Genomic DNA, 18,304 nt, shown 5'->3' with positions numbered 1-18,304 from the left:
CGATAACTAGTTCCCACAGAAAAAAAAACACGACGCAAAACCAGTAACAATTTGCAAGTTTTACGAACAGCTGCAATGATGACTGGCCGACTCCTATGAAATATATGACGTCAAATAATCTTTATAAATTTACTTACATTTAGAACTTTGACCGCTGAAAAGTGCAACTTATGGGTACATGACCGTCCTACCGGACGCACTAATTTTACCTTATTGGATGATACTCGATTGCTTAGACCACCTACCGCTCGAAGTGAAGCGAATATTGGGGCTGTAAATGAGAGTTTTGCCGAAGACCTGGATAAATCGATTCGGCGCCCATCACTAAAAAGGGGCCTACCTTATATTACTACTTGGGCGATTTCACGCAAAAGTCTTGGTTTGAATGCGTCTAAAATACAGCTAGTCCAAGATCTGAAACCAGCTGATATATATTTTAAAGCGTCATAATTTCAGTCATTGGGCTCTTAAAAAACTCACCGGTTATTCGCATTTTTGGCTTAATAGCTACGTCAATGCACAAAATTTCCATATTTGAGCTAAAGAGCAACCCGAAGCCATTCTAGAACAGCCATTGGAAACAATCGTTTGGTGCGGCCTATAGGCTGGAGGAATCATCCACCTATATTTCTTTGAAGACGAAACTGGCGCTAATGTAACAGTGAATGGTGAACGCTATCGCGCCATTATAAACGACTTTTTGATACCGGAATTCGAAGCCCGTGATCTCCACAATTTGGTTCCAACAAGGCGGCGCTACTTGTCATTCGATGAGCAATTTATTTCTCGTCTCGGACTAGGGGATTGGCCATCAAGATCGTGTGACAAGCGATTCATCACACTTTTGGACTTTTATTTGTGCTGGTATGTGAAGCCTAAATGCATTGCGGATAAACCAGATTTGATTGAGGCATTGGAAACCTACATTACTAAAGTTACTCACGAGATACCGACCGAAGTCCTCCAGCGAGTCATTCAAAATGATTGTATACGGATGGCCGAATTGAGGCCCCGTTACCGCCAATATTTGAAAGGGACTATCTTTAAAAAATAAATATCATGAATGGTTCTACACAAAAATAATAAAGATTGATCAATCAATTTGAATTTTGGCTGTTTTATTTCAATTTAAAATACGATACCTCTAAATTGACCACACTTTATAAAGGTTTATTTCAAGAACTGTGCAGTGACACTTACTTGTCTTTGATAAGGTCTTGGGCTTTCGATTTGCTCTTTTTCCTACATTTTATCGCTTAAGTCTCCGCTTAGTAATAAGCACATAAAAGAAAACGGTATTTTTACATTGAAATTCGCCATATTTTGCACACAGTTTAAAAACTGGAATCAACTTGAAATTTTTCAAAAACTGAAGAAACGACTTGAGTGAAATCGCCAACGAAGTGCCAATCAAATAGCGAAAGAACTGGAAATATCTGACCGTCGCATCCGCCGCATACTGTAAAATTATCTCAAAGTCAAACCTTACGAGATCCAAAAGGCGCATGATCTCATACCAAAGCAGCAACAAGTCAGACTTGAGAGAGCGAAGGAGTTGTTTCACTTGGCCGAAAGCAATCAATTTCCGAACATTGTGTTTTCTGACGAGGAATTTTTTTTAATTTGAGAAATTCGTAAACCCAAATCGATAGGGTTTATATGACCGACCGGTCATACGAGAATTTGAATCATCGATTAGCCACCAAGGGGCCAATCATTTTCATCGAGCCTGGCGTCGAGGTAAATGCAAAATATTATTCTGGAGGTTGCTTTGAAGCCGTGAGAAGACAAACATTTCGGTGGCAGACCATGGACGTTTCAACAGGGCTCGAGTGAACCAAGAATGGCTAAAAACAAACGTTCCGAACTTCATAACGTCCACACAATAGCTCTTAAATTCACCAGACGTAAGTCTGATGGATTATTCTCTTTGCGACATTTTGCAAGGTCCGAACTAAAAGATTCAACAGTCTCGAGACACTGAAAAGAGCCACTTTTCGCGAATTGGCCAAAAGACCTGCAAGTCACATTCGGGCAGCTTGCGATTCGTTTATGGACCGTCTCAAGGCCATAGTCAAGACAAAAGTAATTTTCCAATCTAAATTTATGGCCTTTTTAATTGGTTACACCTCGAGTGCCGGGCCCTATAATTAAAATAATCTTAAATGTTTATCAACTTTATTACCATCTTTTTTGTTATTATTATTTTACTAATCTTGGCAACTATTATTGGTATTAGTTATTCCTCCAAGGCAATTAATTTCCAAATTCTAAACTAACTATATTAGTTTCTATAGATGACTCACCTCCACCCACAAAAATCACCCAACGCACCTACATATATTATTAATATTTAATTCATATGAAACCGACCGTTAATCGACCACGACTGCAGCCGTTAAACAAGTATTAAACTCTTGTAAGATGTTGCTATGTGCAGTAATAATTTATTATAATTTCCACGAACCGAATTAAATTCCTGAGAATTGGCACAGCTGGGTCTGATACTATTCCAATTTATTGGCTATATGGTTTAAAATTTTAGTTAGATTACCGCGCATCAGCCGACTTGTTGTAGACTTTACAACAAGAGCAGTTCAACATCAACATTTATCTGATTGTGACAGTTACATTACGGTTATCGTAGATAACGTTACCGTTGATATAGCTGTTGATAAGTTAGGTAACTAATGTTCAGGAAAACAATGCAAGCAATTTCAATAATATTTTGGCAACAGTTGGCCAAACTCTGGCATTGTCAGCGCATCGGCATCACAGTGATTTGGTTATTGTTCAAGCGAGTATTTAATGTGACAAAAGTGAGGTGAAGTAGTGGAACAAAATTCAAATAAACAGTATATAATTATTATTGTTAATAGATGCACGAAAATAAGGGAATCTGCCAACGATTTTGCCATTCGCTGGCCAAGGAGTTTCAATGCGAAGAAATATTGTTATTCCACGAGCCATCCGATGTTTTCTGCAAATCTCAGGTTTGTATGCAAAACATAGTGCGAAAAAGTTCAATCTTTTTTTTTGCCACACGTCAGAAAATCGCTATTTGTTCAATCGTAGTAAATCTGTTAGAACCCAAGGTTAAAAAAATTACCATAAATCTGTAAAGGAATTTTACATGGGCATTTAAGTATCAAAGAAAAGAAGAATATGAAGAATGCTACACTTTGCACTCACAATTACCCCTTGAATATGTGGGCAATGTCATTTGAAGAGTTCTATTAAATTTATTCAAAAATAAATTCTTATTAAAGCCAATATTTAATTAAAATATGCATGCATTTTGACATGAATTCTCCGAATTTACTTTTAATTTCCATTTTAAAAATCTTCAACGTAAATATAACTTTTTATATGGGATTTCTGACATGTGAATTGATACTATAAATAAATGAAAAACAAAATTTGAGCGTTTGAGCCAATGTATATGTATATATATACCTATATCGATATATACAATTTTGCGACTCTACGTCCCTACTTGAAACTTTGAAGAAACTTTAAAGAAAATCCTGATGGTGGAGCACTACAAATGTAGTATCGGTTACAAATCAATTTGCTTTTGTGTGAGAAACACTGTTGTACAGTGTTACACATAGTCGTACACTTGGTGTTATAATTCTACGCTGCTCCTATTTTTAAATATTATTTTTCCATGAAATTCAACGGTAAGATCAGCCCAAATTCAAATTCATCATTTTGGTTGTTTATTATCGCAGTAGTCATGCTAGCGACAAAAAATTATCACCGCAATGCATCGCCACCGATTCTAACGGTACTTATTTTCGGTAATACGTAGAAGGCGAATATCAAAAATGTACGCTCATTATTTGCGGAATCGCTTAAATCGTAAGAAAATTTTTTATTTTTATTTATTAAGCTTTTAGTTTATCTGCTTTCTAAAGAATTCTTTGCGGAGCCTTATAATGGAAGCAAAAAGAAAATAAATTTAAAAATTGGCAAGAGGAAAATCATCATAAAATTGTGGAAAGAAAGCCACTATAGGAAAACAACAGACAGGACTGTGAACATCAGTTTGGGCAGTAATTCAAAACTACGAAAATACCGGAAGTATAACTTCAAGACCAAGAGCAGGACGTCTTTGTGAATTAACAGAAAGGAAAAAGCGCAATATTGTAGGGCTTGTAAAGAAATATGTAAAGTGAGAGATGAAACTGACAGACCGCAACTGCCAGAAGAGTTTTAAGAAAAACCGGTTGTCATGGAAGAGTTGCTAGGAAGTAGCCATTTATTTCCCCAATAAATAAGCAAAAACGCATTGTTTTCGCAAATGATGATATACAGAAGCCTCTAGAATTTTTCAAAAACGTTATATTAACGGGTAAAAGTAAAAGTTTTGCATTTTTAGTATCAAAAGAAGATATATTTTGCAGAGGAAATCTGTAGCTGATTAAAAAAAATTTATTACCAACAGTGAAGCATACATAGTTGGGGTGGCGTAATGGGTGGGTGTGTAGGGCAGCAGGTGGCGTGAGAAAATTGCTGTTTATTGATTCAACAATGGAAAAGTTTGCTTATTTATAGCAGATATTTTGAAGCAAAATTTGACCCTCCGTTGGACACCTTTTTTAAAATCTTCAGTTGGGTCTGGTATTTTTTCGTACTATTCAAGGATCTTTTTTAAAAGGTTGTATCCATAAATCGATAGAAAATTAAATTTTAGGAAGCTATCTGGAAGCACGAGTCGTTTTCTATAATAGAAACATGTTAAATTCACGTTCAAAGTCAGAAAAGTCTGGCCAGAAAAGCAAAGAAGTCTCTTGAAAGATATTATGTGTTGGAAGTGAGAGAAGTTTACTATCGAAGAGATGACCAAGTGGGTAAATTCTGTGAGCAATATACTTGGGGAGTTGTTTAAAAAACGTTGGCTGTACCTAATAAGCTACTAAAAACCTGCACATTTCTTGAAAATTTCTATAATATTTTAAATTTTTTTATAAATTATTTGAAATGATTTTGGTGTGATCTAAAATGAATTATGCATTTTCTTTAATAAATTTAATGTCGTTATATAGTTAAAAATACGAGTAAAACAAAAATATTTCAAAAACTTCAAAACTTTTTTGGGTGTTACTTTTGCAACTATCCACAAAGAAGCGTAGATTTATGACATTAAGTGTGTGTATGTACTTATATATGTATCTGCTTGCATTTGTTCAATATTAATATTAACTACACTTGTCCTTTAATCCAACGCGCAGTGGCAAAGTCACAGCAAATCTTTACTTTGGCTAATCTATCGTTGGATTTTTGCTGCCTTTTTTTCGGCTGGTGTACTTAGCAACGTAATACAGAATTTCGCAAACGGCAGATGGTTCATCTACTTAACCGATTGGGGCTTCATATTATGCATGTACACAAGTATCTTTGGTGCTGTACTAGTAACGATATATTATTGTACGAGTGGCAAGAACGAAGTAGGTAAGTGTTGAAAGGCAGGAAAATTTAAATATATTGTAGTACAAATCTTACGTCAATGCGCATTCTTTTAGTTATATCTTTATGGGCGTTAAAATTATATTGGGCTTCTTATTGGACCACCTTGGTATTGGCGACGGTCATAACAACAGTTTATTGGATTTTTATATTTCCAAGTGAGTACCAAACATACAATATATTGTTATATTATACCTAAATATCATAGTCATGCTGATTGGCTTCGCTGTGGTATCAACAATTTTAGAGAATATGTTTGTTGCCATAGAAATATGAGCGTTTTCAAGGTATCGTAAAGTTTAGCGTGCAATCAATGTGCAGTATTATTATATGTATTAATCTAATAAATTTAAAAAATGCCTGAATTAGGGTGTTAGCAACTCAGTAATCCCAATAGTTTTTACTTTCATCATCATTGTTGCCATGACGGTCCGGCTTGAACCTTGCCCAAAAATCCCGATTCTTTACAGACATCTCCCAGTTTTTTAGTCCAAAGATCTTGACATTGTCATTGTATAGCAAAAAGAAGAACACGTTTTCCACTTGCAGTCTCGCACTCACTTCTTGTTTGGCTGTTGTGTCCACAGAGATGATAAAATTAAAAAAAAAAGCGCGTACAATGTTGTTCCACAAACGGAGGAACCTACAGTTTTAACCCGACTCCGAACGGCAAATAGTTTTTCATGAGGAACTTTTTCATGGCAGAAATACACTCGGAAGTTTGCCATTGCTTCCCGTGGGGCGACCGCTATTAGAACGAACTGTTTCTATCAGTGTGCTCTTTCATACACCGAGATTCGAACCTACGCACTCTCGAATGGTACTCACATAACAAACATTCGGCTACAGCGGCCGCTATAGTTTACTTGCACTAAATAATAATCAGAATCAATAATCAGAATCTACAAAATCTCAAGGCCAGAACACTACTACTTTATCTGTTATCAATTAATACATGGTCAGTTTAATTATGATAGGTTACTTTAATCCATTATAAACTTAAATCTTGTAGCCGCTTATCAAATTGGTTGTTATATTGTATAAGGTTATCCAATTCCAAAAGTAATTAAATAAAACACGCCTAAACTTTTAAACTGGGTTAAACTTTTCTTTTAATATTATTTGGATTAAGCTACTAGGAGTATAAAATCACTTCGTTCGATTTACGTCCTATCATCTTTTTCCACAAATGTTGGCGCTCAAATGGTAGACAACTAAGTAATTGACTTCATGTTCATGCATGCTTCAAATTTTCATCGAAGGTTCGCAATATTCGATCGTGTTGTATGGCCGTAGCGTCATCTTGCTGCATCTGGGTATGCTCCAGATCCATATCTTTAACTTTAAACTAAACAAATTTGGCTATAATACGGCCATATAGCTCCAGATTGACAGTAATGGTCTCTCCATCTCTATTTTCAATTACATATATAAGCACTATTCGACTACAGTGCTATTAGGTGGACGCAATGGTATCTGAACGAAAGGAATGTGGATTTTATAAGGCCCATATTCGCTAATCTTTGGTCAATTCTCGGGCAATTGAGAGTTTAGAAATGAAAGAAATACGTGAAATATCAGCTACGGACCCAATCTGTTCAGATTTGCTTACTATGTGTACATATTGTCAATTGTCTGTCTGTCGATTATGATGATGAAATTGATTTCTTGGTGCTGTCGAATGGCAAACATTGAATCATAGAAACATAGATATATGGCACGCTTCCACGACAGTCGGTCGTATGTTACCGGAATGGCGCAAATATTTATCGGCCCAAGAATTGAACATTCCCCTAACATTTGGGTGAATATTTAAACAACAACAACAACTTTGATTTATAAACAAAAATAGCGGCAAACAAACGTAATCCCGATTTGGATAACCCCCTATAACAGAGATACCATCAATTCTAAAAATTATCAGCACACGACAATGCCAATATTTCTTAAGCACACTTATTTTGATTTATTATATTAGATGAATTTTATTAATATATATTGGATTTATTACATTCGATTAATAATAATTTATTATATTAGATTAAGAGTTTCAATAAATGCCTTTTAACTTTCTCATAATTGATAACACTGTGTCGAATCAGTTGCATTATTTTCTAAATTGATGGATGTGGCAAATATATGTAGTTCAAGTGCACTACTTTCAATGAGCAAAGCAATGAGAACAACCTGATTATATTCTTCTTCTTGATTGGCGCGATAACCGCTTACGCGATTTTGGCCAAAGCGCGCCGGTCGTTTCTTTCCGGATTTGATTTTATCAGATTTGATTTTATTGCTTTGAAAATTTAGAACCGCGCCCTTATATAAATATTAATTTTAATTTAACAAATACACACGTAAAATAAAATAGCGCACTTTTCAAATTTATTCATTTATTACTTCAATTCAATTCATTACCCCTGATTACAGCTGATTCCTTCAAATTCGCTGAAAGCCATTTAACGGTCTGATGTTGGCTGCAGCTTTCCATTTTGCAAGAATGGTATATTACCAGGTTTGCCCAATTTGTTATGGGGAAAAACAAAATTGTGCGAGCAACTTCGGCTGCCACTTCACCTGGTTTTTAGCAGCTGAATTCTGTTCGCTCGTTTCACACGTATTCACATATGCGAAGACTGTATCGATTTTTTTCGTATATCACCAACAAAGTCTGAGTTTTTTCGTAAACAAACCGCTGTCATGATGTGACCGCCTGTGACGTCAGCCAATCAGCTGATTACTTCAAATTCGCTGAGAGCCACTTCGCTGATCTTGGCCACACCTTCTGAATTGCTTTCACATGATATTCTGTAAATCGTGTACTTTACTAACTATGTTTACATGACATCGCGTTGATTGTGATAATTGATGTCAGCGTTGAATTTAACTAGCAACAAAATAGTCTTGTTACAAAAGGAAAATTAAATAAATGCATGAGTACGATACATACGAAATTTTGCGAGGATTTCAAATTGCATGCCACAAACATATGTTGACATTATCGCCGGAGTTTGTAACAAACCTCACATATCCGTTTATGTACGTATGTATGTATGTATAAGTAAACATGTGGTCCAAATAGCATTTAGTACTTATTATAATTCCGCTATTACTAAAAGTCGAATGAAATTTGTCCAATGATTTTAGTTTTATTGAAAAATGTAATCCTTGCCCTTAAACAAGGATTGCAATATCATTGAAATGACTTCCACTACTGTCTTACATTTGTCTATTCTGTCAACCCAATTTTTCAGTACATTTTAATATAAAATTAAAATAAAATACAAACACAATTTTCTTAAAAAATTAGATATGTAGTCGTATGCACATTTAGTCACTATAAAAAATACTCTACTTACACTCAAAGTGGGTGTGAAAGAACGTGTTTTGAAACTAATGAATTTTCAAGTTTTGATGCTCCGCACAAGTGTGCATAAATATTGTACTTAAAGTAAAGTTGCACTTTTTATTTTCTCAAGTGCTTCTACAGCGATGTGCGATGAAATAGAGTCAGTGATATCCAAATTGCTAAATTTTACTAAACTTCACATTTTTTCATTTTTACTTTTAAAATATGTAAATCAAATATCAAAATAATGGATAGCGTGGAAATGATTCACCAGCGTAGTATTGCTGTAATCTGTCATATAGTGCGTGCAACTTCAAATGCATTCGACTACCGATTTTCTTCAATTTACCCAGTAAAACCGCTGCCAAATCTTCTTCAACGATTTAAATAGTTATACCCAGATGACCACAGCTTGGATCATTGTGGAACTCCTCTAAATTAAGTTAGGTTGAAGCGGTTGTCCTGTAAGACACACTGAACCTCATAACCCATTATGATGCCGCGTGGGAAACATGTCTTTATCACACCTAAAACCAGTGTGTACTTTTCAAAAATTTTAGAATATCCCCGATTTATGCAGAACTGAGATCTTCCAATTCATTAAAAAACCTAAACCTACGTCTGGATAGAGCAGAATAATGGCACAGAAAGTGCGAAACCGAATCTTCCTCATCTATACAGATTCTGGAAAATCATGTGTTTGCACACCCATCCTCTGTACATGCTATTATGCAGTGCCCCCTGTACTCATTGATTAATTTGGAGCCTAGTCTCGGCTCTGAAATTACCCTCAATGTCGCAATGGCCAGAAACTCATGTTACCTCTAGATGAAACGACTCTGCCATCTCGTTAAGAGATGTACGACATTTCATGGCTACCTAATGATCAAAATCCTGCCAAACAAATGCAAAAACAATTATCTTTTGCATATGCATGTACATATTTGTATGTGCGTATGCACACTTGACGCTCTAGCCTATGTAGGTATATGTATATTTGTATTCTGAACTTCCAGCAAAACAAAGCTTATTAATATACACATAGGACACTCACTCTACTCCTCTAAATGCGTATGTCGTCCAAAGCTAAAATTCTATGCCTAGCGACTACAAGAACAAAATGCATTAATGGCGCAGCCGTAGCGGCCGTCATTCTAGTTGCCATAGCGGCGCCGAACAGTTTCAACTATTGTACTGTACAACAAAAACTCATCATACTTTTTTCATTTCGTATTCATTTAACGATAACTACTATATATCGCAAGACATGAAAGATTCGGACCAATGCACAGTGGTTCCGCCATAGGACATTGGATGAAAATAGTCATGTTAAAATTATGCAACAATATTTAGCTAAATGTTAGTTCATTAGTCATAGTAACTTAGAGTATAAAAGAAATTTCAACTGCACAAACACTTCACTTATAATTGTGCCTCCAAAGTAAGAGAATTTGAAAAGTGATAGCGTGGTCTCCGCTCCGTACTTACGCAGTTCCGGGAAGTGTTATTTTTCTAAGAATTACTGTGTTTATGACCTGTTGTACAATGGAAATTCAAGTTGAAGGTATGTAAAACATGTTGAACGTTTTCTTATCTTTTTTAATTATTATTTGATGGGTTTTCAGACCGTATGAAATACGTACTTTAAAATTTCCCATTTTTTTTTTTTATAAGAAGTTTGTAAAGTTTTAACTAAGTTCGCACGAATTCGCACAAATGAAACATACATTAAAATATTCTTACATATGTCCTCTTTAAGGAAAAATAGTTTCCAGCTGCGATGACCTGCGACTGCGCTTGATATAGGGTATAATCTGTACCTATGTGACTCATCTACGAGTAAATGTTAGATTTGTGGTGCGACATCTAAAGAAATGAATGACGTAGAAAAGTGTAGAAACAAACAAGTAAACTCCAATAGATTTGAATTTGGTTTATCACCCCTGCATTCTTGGATTAGATTTTTTGAATACTTTATTCATGTTTCTTATAGAATCGAATTTAAAAGGTGGCAACCACGTTCATCTGAGGAAAAAGCACTTTTAGCTAAGAGAAAGGAATTCGTTCAGAGGGAGTTTAGAGAACAATTAGGCTTGATAGTTGACAAACCGCGAAGTGGAGGAAGTGGCACCTCTAATGATGGAAATACAGCACGAAAATTTTTCCTTCATTCAACCATATCATCCGAAATCACAGGAATAGACAAACACGTTATAGACAGATGTAGTTATCTCCTACAATGTCTTTCATCTGGTTTTAAAATTAATTCGAATAAATTCAAAATATACGCACTAGACACTACTAAAATTCTAGTTAGTAAATATTCATGGTATAATTTACCTGCATCAGTTCATAAAGTGCTCATTCATGGGTCGGAGGTAATCGATCATTGTTTATTATCAATTGGAGAATTATCAGAGGAGGCAGCTGAATCATGTAATAAATTAGTGAAACAATTCAGACGTGACAATACCAGAAAGCACTGAAGAACTGTAACTAACACGGATCTTTTATACAGGCTTCTTCTTAATTCCGATCCATTTATATCTAGTCTACGAAAATTACCATGTAAAAAGAAATCAAGAGAAGTGTTAGATTTACTGAGTTAAAAGTTTTGTATTTCTAAGTAATATACATTAACTTTTTGGAAAGTGAATATTTTATTATTTTCATAAATAAGAATAAGTTAACTCATCCTTTCGGAATTTAATGTTTTTTTCTATTACTGTTTATAATTTAAGATTTATGCAAAACCTTAAACGGAACAAAAAAATTTTATGTAAAAAATGTGTGTACCTAATTTTCCTTTGACTTTTTATATTAATTATATATTACTTTATTATATATTATTATTATTATATCTTATATATATTCTTATTATATATATATTACTTTTTATATGTCTTAATGTTTTTTTAACAAATAAAAACATTTATCAACTTAAAAACGTACTAAAAAGTCATTTATCACGCCAAAAGTTCCTATGGACCGCTCTTCCTACGCAGCGGGACCACTGTGCAATGATTCAACAGGAAATGGATTTGGAAGAAAATCCGAATTTTATTTATGACGATGTTCCAGAAGAAGATGACATGACTGTAATTGAATAAATTTAAATTTCTGTATTATGTGTAATATAAATATTAAATAAAAATATATAAATATACTTTTATCTATGCCCTCCCCCAAAATAAGCCCTAGGGCGTATTTTGGGCCAAAAAAGAAAGCAAGACAGTGTCTTATTTTCGGAAAAAGACGGTATATGTGACAAATGACCACCAAGTGCTCGTCTACAGGTTAAGCCCGCTCAACAGAGAGATTTCAATATTAACAGAACTCTCAGTTTTTGGTTTCTCTTTAAATTGTCGACTCATTCGGAAGATTATTTCCACCAAAAAATAACGAATTATGCAATATGTTGTTCTTAAGATCGACCATTTTTTTAATAAGTTTCCATAATTTTAACTGGCGGTTCTATCTTGTAAAATTGTACATCTGTCTACTTAACAAATGTCAAAGATTACATAAAAAGATAGCGTCTAGAAATTATTCACTACTGTCATTCTGGCATATCTTTTCCACTTTTTACTGAAATTAAAAGAGGTTTAGAATTAATTAAACACTCAGATTTAAAACGTATACATAAATTTCCTTATAGCTGACAATCAAAGTGCTTGGGGAATACACAATTTGTGGCAGCATGGCTTCAATTCGGTAATGATGATATTGGATCACATGTTGGTAGCATTTCCTTCGCACATCTTGCACTACGTCTATCCTTTCGGATTGGGACTGATATATTCAATATTTTCAGTTATTTATTACTACGCGGGAGGTGTCGATCCGTAAGTAAACAAAAACAATATTTACTTTTTATTTATGTAGCTATGCATATGCAAGGTGCTCCATATTCAAAAAGTTCTTAAGTTTGTTATCAGCTAAGTGCATATAAGTATCTTCAAATGTTTGTTCTTTTTTGCTGCTTTTAAAGTTCCAGCTTGTACATACAAACGTATAATAATAAATATTTGCTTCCTCTTTCTTACAGCTTTGGCAATCGGTTTATTTACGAGATACTCGATTGGTCAAAACCAGGAATCGCTACTTTAACTTTCATTGGAGCATTGGTATTGACCTTTGTATTCTCTTGTTTACATTTCGGCCTATACAAATTGCGTACATTTATTTATCACCAAAGAAGAAGTCCCAAAATAACGCTGAATGTTTAATACTTATAAGATAATTGTGTGTTTATATGCCCGGATATTGTAGAGAAAATATTAATTATGTAATTGAGTAATTAAGGTATTGTAAAAATTATGTATATAATAAGTTTAGCAAAGCTAATACTATTTTGGGGTATTATTTTAAGATGCTCGAAGTAGTCATACTAAGTTCGGTTTCACATTTTATTTTTTAAAACCTATAACTTAAGCTTGGAACTGCAAACTATGTTTGAAGTGTATATTGTTTTTGCTTTTTTATTTTTGTGTTATTTTTAACCGAAACAACTTTATTTTCTACTATTGGCTTATAAATTATTTATTTTAGTCAAATAAAACCAAAGTTTGGAAGATTTTCTGAAGCAATATGTCTTAATTTCGCCAATTTATTAAATATAAAAACACTTCCTTGACAAACTGTACGTAGGCTTCAAGCAAATATACAAAAATTGGTCATGTGGCGTCAAAAATCACGACTTTCTTTAAACATCAAAAAACGCTATCATGTCACTTTTTCCAAAATACCGGTTTTACATACTTCCTAAGTCTAATATTGTACTTGAATATATATATATATATATGTATATAATTGGCGCGTACACCCTTTCTGGGTGTTTGGCCGAGCTCCTCCTCCTATTTGTGGCGTGCGTCTTGCTGTTGTTTCCCAAATGGAGGGACCTACAGTTTCAAGCCGACTCCGAACGGCAGATATTTTTTATGAGGAGCTTCTTCATGGCAGATATACACTCGGTGACTTACCATAGCCTGCCGAAGGGCGACCGCTATTGAAAAAAAACTGTTTCTTCATTTTGGTGTTTCACCGAGATTCGAACATACGTTCTCTCTGAATTCCGAATGGTAGTCATGCCACTTAATAGTCACATTGATTTCATCTCATCAAAATCATATTCTATTTTAGGCTTTGTATGTCGGAGTAGTTCAAAGTTTACGGACAAGTATACCCTGAAATTACTGTTTACTGTATTCGTTTGATCTAAGTTGAAATATGCCGCGTTTATTTCAAGGTCATACCAATAACTTTCAATTGACGTGTGCATAATATGCCGCTGAAATATTTATTATCAGTCAAGTTTTCTGATCCCATCCCACCTTACTTATCCCGTTTGCTATTGATCAACTTGAAGTCTTTAGAAAGTAGGAGATCAATTTTTTCTCTCTCGTATGTTTTCAATGTTATTAAAGCTGACATTGATTGCCCATTTCTGCTTCAAAATATTAATTTTCTTACATCTGCAAGAGATCTTTGTAACGCTCTTCCTTTCTATCTAAATAAGTCGAACAAATTAGGCTCGTAATGTTCGTATTGAAAATGCACGAGATCGTCAATTCTAACTTCTAGATTACTCAGTTTTAAACAAAGAATTTTGCTACACTATTGAACTTTATCTTTTAGTTCCATTTTACACGTAGGTTTGTACTCGAAAAAAATTAGGAATAACTGTTAAAAATGTTTGCGTTATCGAACACGATTAATATGAATTCCATCCAATGGAAAATTTGACTTTCGAGCATCAGCCGTACGAGTCCGTGAAGTCCATGTGTAAACCATAAGGCATTGTCGCTGTAAACAGTAAGAGATTTTTTACTTACAGTCTGTATCAGAAGAAAAGAACCGGCTTTTTTCTTGCAACTTTAAGATATATTTCGTTCTGCTTTTTCTGCCTAATAGTCCCACTCAAGGGTTACGACGCCAGTGCTAACTCAGGTTAGTGTCGTTCGAAACTTTCGCGTAAACGCAACCAGACAAAAATGCGAGAGAAGTACGCGAAGCGTTTTGAGGCGGTATTTTTATGTACGCATTCGAAAGGGTCGAAATTATCTTACGCCGCAGCTGAAAAAGTGATTAAAAAATCAAAAAAGTTGGTTGTGATGTGGATCAGCGTTATAAAGTGTACAAAAATGTTGAAGACTTTCCGAGCGCGGCTAAAATTGAACGTCCAACTTTTTAAGCGGGACCCTTCTTTGCGACTACACCAAACACACACAATTCTTGCTAAAAAGGGAATAAATGTGAGTATCAACACCATCGAACGACCACTGAAGAAGGCGAACATATCCTCTAACACTATGTAATGCCTGGAGACAAGCAAATGGTATCACAGTAATGGACTGGCCTTCCCAGTCCCCAGACGCCAACCACATTGAAAATGTGTAGGGAATTATGAAAACGCATCTTGCCGGAAAGCCAGTCCACCATTTAAAGCAACTGGTCCTCTTTGTCGACGAGCTACGCAGAAAAGCTGGTTCAAAGCATGAAAAAGATGTCAGGCTATACTTGACAACAATGAAGTCTACACGGCTTATTAAGTAATTGCAACTCGTAGTTTTGTACATACTTCCATAGCAAAAAATTTTAAATATACTATATATATTTTATGCTTCATGAATAATCGTGGTTCCTTTTTTCTGATACAGACTGTATATTTCCAGTAGCAAAAGCGAAATAACTCATCACATTTGATGGTATAATGCGTTCTTTTCCACTGCCAGCATTTTCGTCCCAATGGTCGTGTGGCGTTTCTTTATCTATCAACGCTGAGATTCTTCTTTGCATGCCCCCCAGCGCATTTAACGCTAATTACACTTATCATTTATTATTGGCGCTCATTAAAATTTGATAAATTGATTATGGAAATTAAAAAAAAATCTAATTTATGAGATCACAAAATGTTTAACTAATATATTTGATTAACTACGTCGACTGAAAAGTTCCGGGCCTAACAAAGAAATCACGTTTTTTGTTGTGTACGTGGAGTAATTCCCATCAAGAACAACGCAATCATTCCAGCGGTGCTAACATTTCAATGCCACTTTTGTAGAACGATTTATCTTTTGCCTCAAAATAGGCCTCAGTTTCAGCGATAACCTATTCATTCGAGCGAAATTTATTACTGGCGAGCATTTTTTTAGGTTTGCCATTGTTTGATTGACTTGTGACACAGTGCGTTGTCTTAATGAAATTTTTTTCTTTGCCATATGCGGACGTTTCTTTGCAATTTCGGCCTTCAAGCGCTTCAATAGCGCCACATAATATTCACTGTTGATGGTATATTCCTTCTCAAGATAGTCGATGAATATTACACTACTCCCATCTCAAAATACCAAGGCCATAAGTCGATTGTTTTGCATTCGGGCACTTTGAACGAGGTCCTCTAGTTGCTGCCCACTCAGATGGTTTTGATTCCGCAGTGAAGTGATGGATCCATGTTTCATCCAAAAATTCCGCTTACGTTTAAACATGGCCAAACATTGCTCAGAATTATCAACACGTTCTTATTTTTGGTCAACAGCGGGCAAACGCAACATCCTCTTTGAACAGAGCTTTCTCATAATCAAATGATCACGCATTTTAATGCCAACATGTTCTTTTGATATCATCGTAGCGTATGCGAGAAAATGTACGCGAGGCATACGCTTCGTTGTCGCACACTTGTGTTCAAATGGAGAACCGCACACGGGACGTCAGCTATTCGTACTCGCCACAGCAAGTTGCAGCAAGACGCTTGTCGTACAGCAGAGTCGTCAAATATCCTGTACGCTTGTAGTTTATTTTTGATTTTCAGTGTTAGTATTTTGTTTTTGAATAGTCAGCTTCAACATTCCTACAAGCTGCTTAAAAGCATTTTTAGACATTCTGTAAAATATCTGAAATTTATAATCATTATAATCATTTGTGTAGCGGCCGCCGTAGCCGAATGGGTTGGTGCGTGACTGCCATTTGGAATTCGGAAAAAGCGAACGAATCTCGGTGAAACACCAAATTAAGAAAAACATTTTTCTAATAGCGGTCGCCTATCGGCAGGCAATGGCAAACCTCCGATTGTATTTCTGCCATGAAAAAGCTCCTCATAAAAAAAATCTGCCGTTCGGAGTCGGCTTGAAACTGTAGGTCCCTCCATTTGTGGAACAACATCAAGACGCACACCACAAATAGGAGGAGGAGCTCGGCCAAGCACCCAAAAAGGGTGTACGCGCCAATTATATATATATATAATATATATAATCATTTGTGTAAGCAACAGTCTGAAATTTGTAACCATCCTCTTGTAACTCCCTTGTGGCAATGAATAATTTGCTGTTTGAGTTATTCCTAATGTACGAATGAACCCAGTGCCTCCTTTTTTTTTTATATATGCTCCGATGGAGAATATATTACAATAAAATAAGTTCCTCTTCATCGCTCAACATATTGACAACTCGTACGATATCTAGTTGCATTGTGTGCGGACAAGCAAGCGTATCGTAGTCGTCGCTCCAAAAAAATACGATACGACTCGTTTGCGGAGGACCTAACTCACGCAACTTTCCTTTTCAATCATTCAAAACGATCTTGTGGATTTTTTTGATATTTTCTAGTTTCCAGTTTTAAAAATAACAAAAGTAGCGTCACTCTTGGCACAATAACTCACGAACTGATAAATAGAATATCGTGCAATTTTAACTGCTGTCTTCTTGAGGTTAGAATTAACTGAAAAAGAGGTGCATGCAATAGTGTCATCTAAGTGTTAGGCCCGGGACTTTTCAGCCCATCTGTTAGCTGTCGTGTAATCCATTGTTGGGTCTTCTATTGCCCTAGCTTGATATTGGCTAAGTGAACACACTTAATTTTTATTAAAACAAACAAAATTAGCCGTTACCAGCCAACAATTCAATTTAAGAACCTAAGCGAAAATTCTCTTCCAAAAGGAAGAAAAAGCAAAAAAATGAAGAACGGAAAATTTACCATTACTTGCAAAAACCGGTAGAAGGAGACATATCGACTGAGTTTGTTTACAAATTTTTATACTGGCCAAAAACATTGCCATAAATATACTGGTTTGCTATTTGTAGTTTATAGGTAGTCAGAAATGATAAAATGGAAAATGTAACAACAAAAACCGTGCCCTAATAACCATTAACACTGTACAGCCCAGCCGAGTGTAGGGAACCAAAAGATTGAGTCATATTTTTTTTTAAATGCTGAGTCATAAGTAAAAAAGCCATTTCTTGGTTTTCGAACTTAGCCTCCGAAATCGAAATATGGGCCTTCGAAGCACCATAGCGGCTTTAGTAAAAAATTATTTAAAATTAATGCGTGTAAATAACTAAAAAAGTTCAAAGTTGAGTTCAAAGTTTGGTGAAAAAATTTTAAGAAGAATTTACTCCATTACAAAATCTTTCAAATGTGTACAACTTTCACTATTCATCGACAGTAATACGATGCTCAAACGAAGGCCACGTTGCGACTGAAAATACTTAG

The 18,304-nt window shown here is 35.2% G+C and overlaps 1 protein-coding gene across 1 annotated transcript; it reads left to right on the top strand.

The window, feature by feature from the left end:
- Positions 1 to 2,622: 2,622 nt before the first annotated feature.
- Positions 2,623 to 13,471, top strand: LOC128865018 (protein rolling stone-like). Its single transcript, XM_054104877.1, has 6 exons — positions 2,623 to 2,819; positions 2,880 to 2,993; positions 5,238 to 5,457; positions 5,529 to 5,630; positions 12,480 to 12,666; positions 12,870 to 13,471. Exons 1-6 carry the CDS (start codon positions 2,691 to 2,693, stop codon positions 13,048 to 13,050), a joined length of 933 nt encoding a protein of 310 aa, XP_053960852.1. The 5' UTR covers positions 2,623 to 2,690; the 3' UTR covers positions 13,051 to 13,471.
- The last annotated feature ends 4,833 nt before the right edge of the window (positions 13,472 to 18,304 follow it).

This window comes from Anastrepha ludens, chromosome 5 (assembly GCF_028408465.1).
Source record: "Anastrepha ludens isolate Willacy chromosome 5, idAnaLude1.1, whole genome shotgun sequence".
NCBI classification, from domain to species: domain Eukaryota; kingdom Metazoa; phylum Arthropoda; class Insecta; order Diptera; family Tephritidae; genus Anastrepha; species Anastrepha ludens.
Note: the sequence above shows the minus strand (reverse complement) of the source record. Positions and strands in the feature narration are given on the sequence as shown.

Bases quoted from the DNA above. Each gene is read 5' to 3' on its own strand.
- LOC128865018 (XM_054104877.1), top strand. From the start codon at position 2,691: ATGTTCAGGAAAACAATGCAAGCAATTTCAATAATATTTTGGCAACAG. The intron at 2,820-2,879 runs GTGAGGTGAAGT...TATTGTTAATAG, and splicing joins GAGTATTTAATGTGACAAAA to ATGCACGAAAATAAGGGAAT. The intron at 5,458-5,528 runs GTAAGTGTTGAA...GCATTCTTTTAG, and splicing joins GAGTGGCAAGAACGAAGTAG to TTATATCTTTATGGGCGTTA.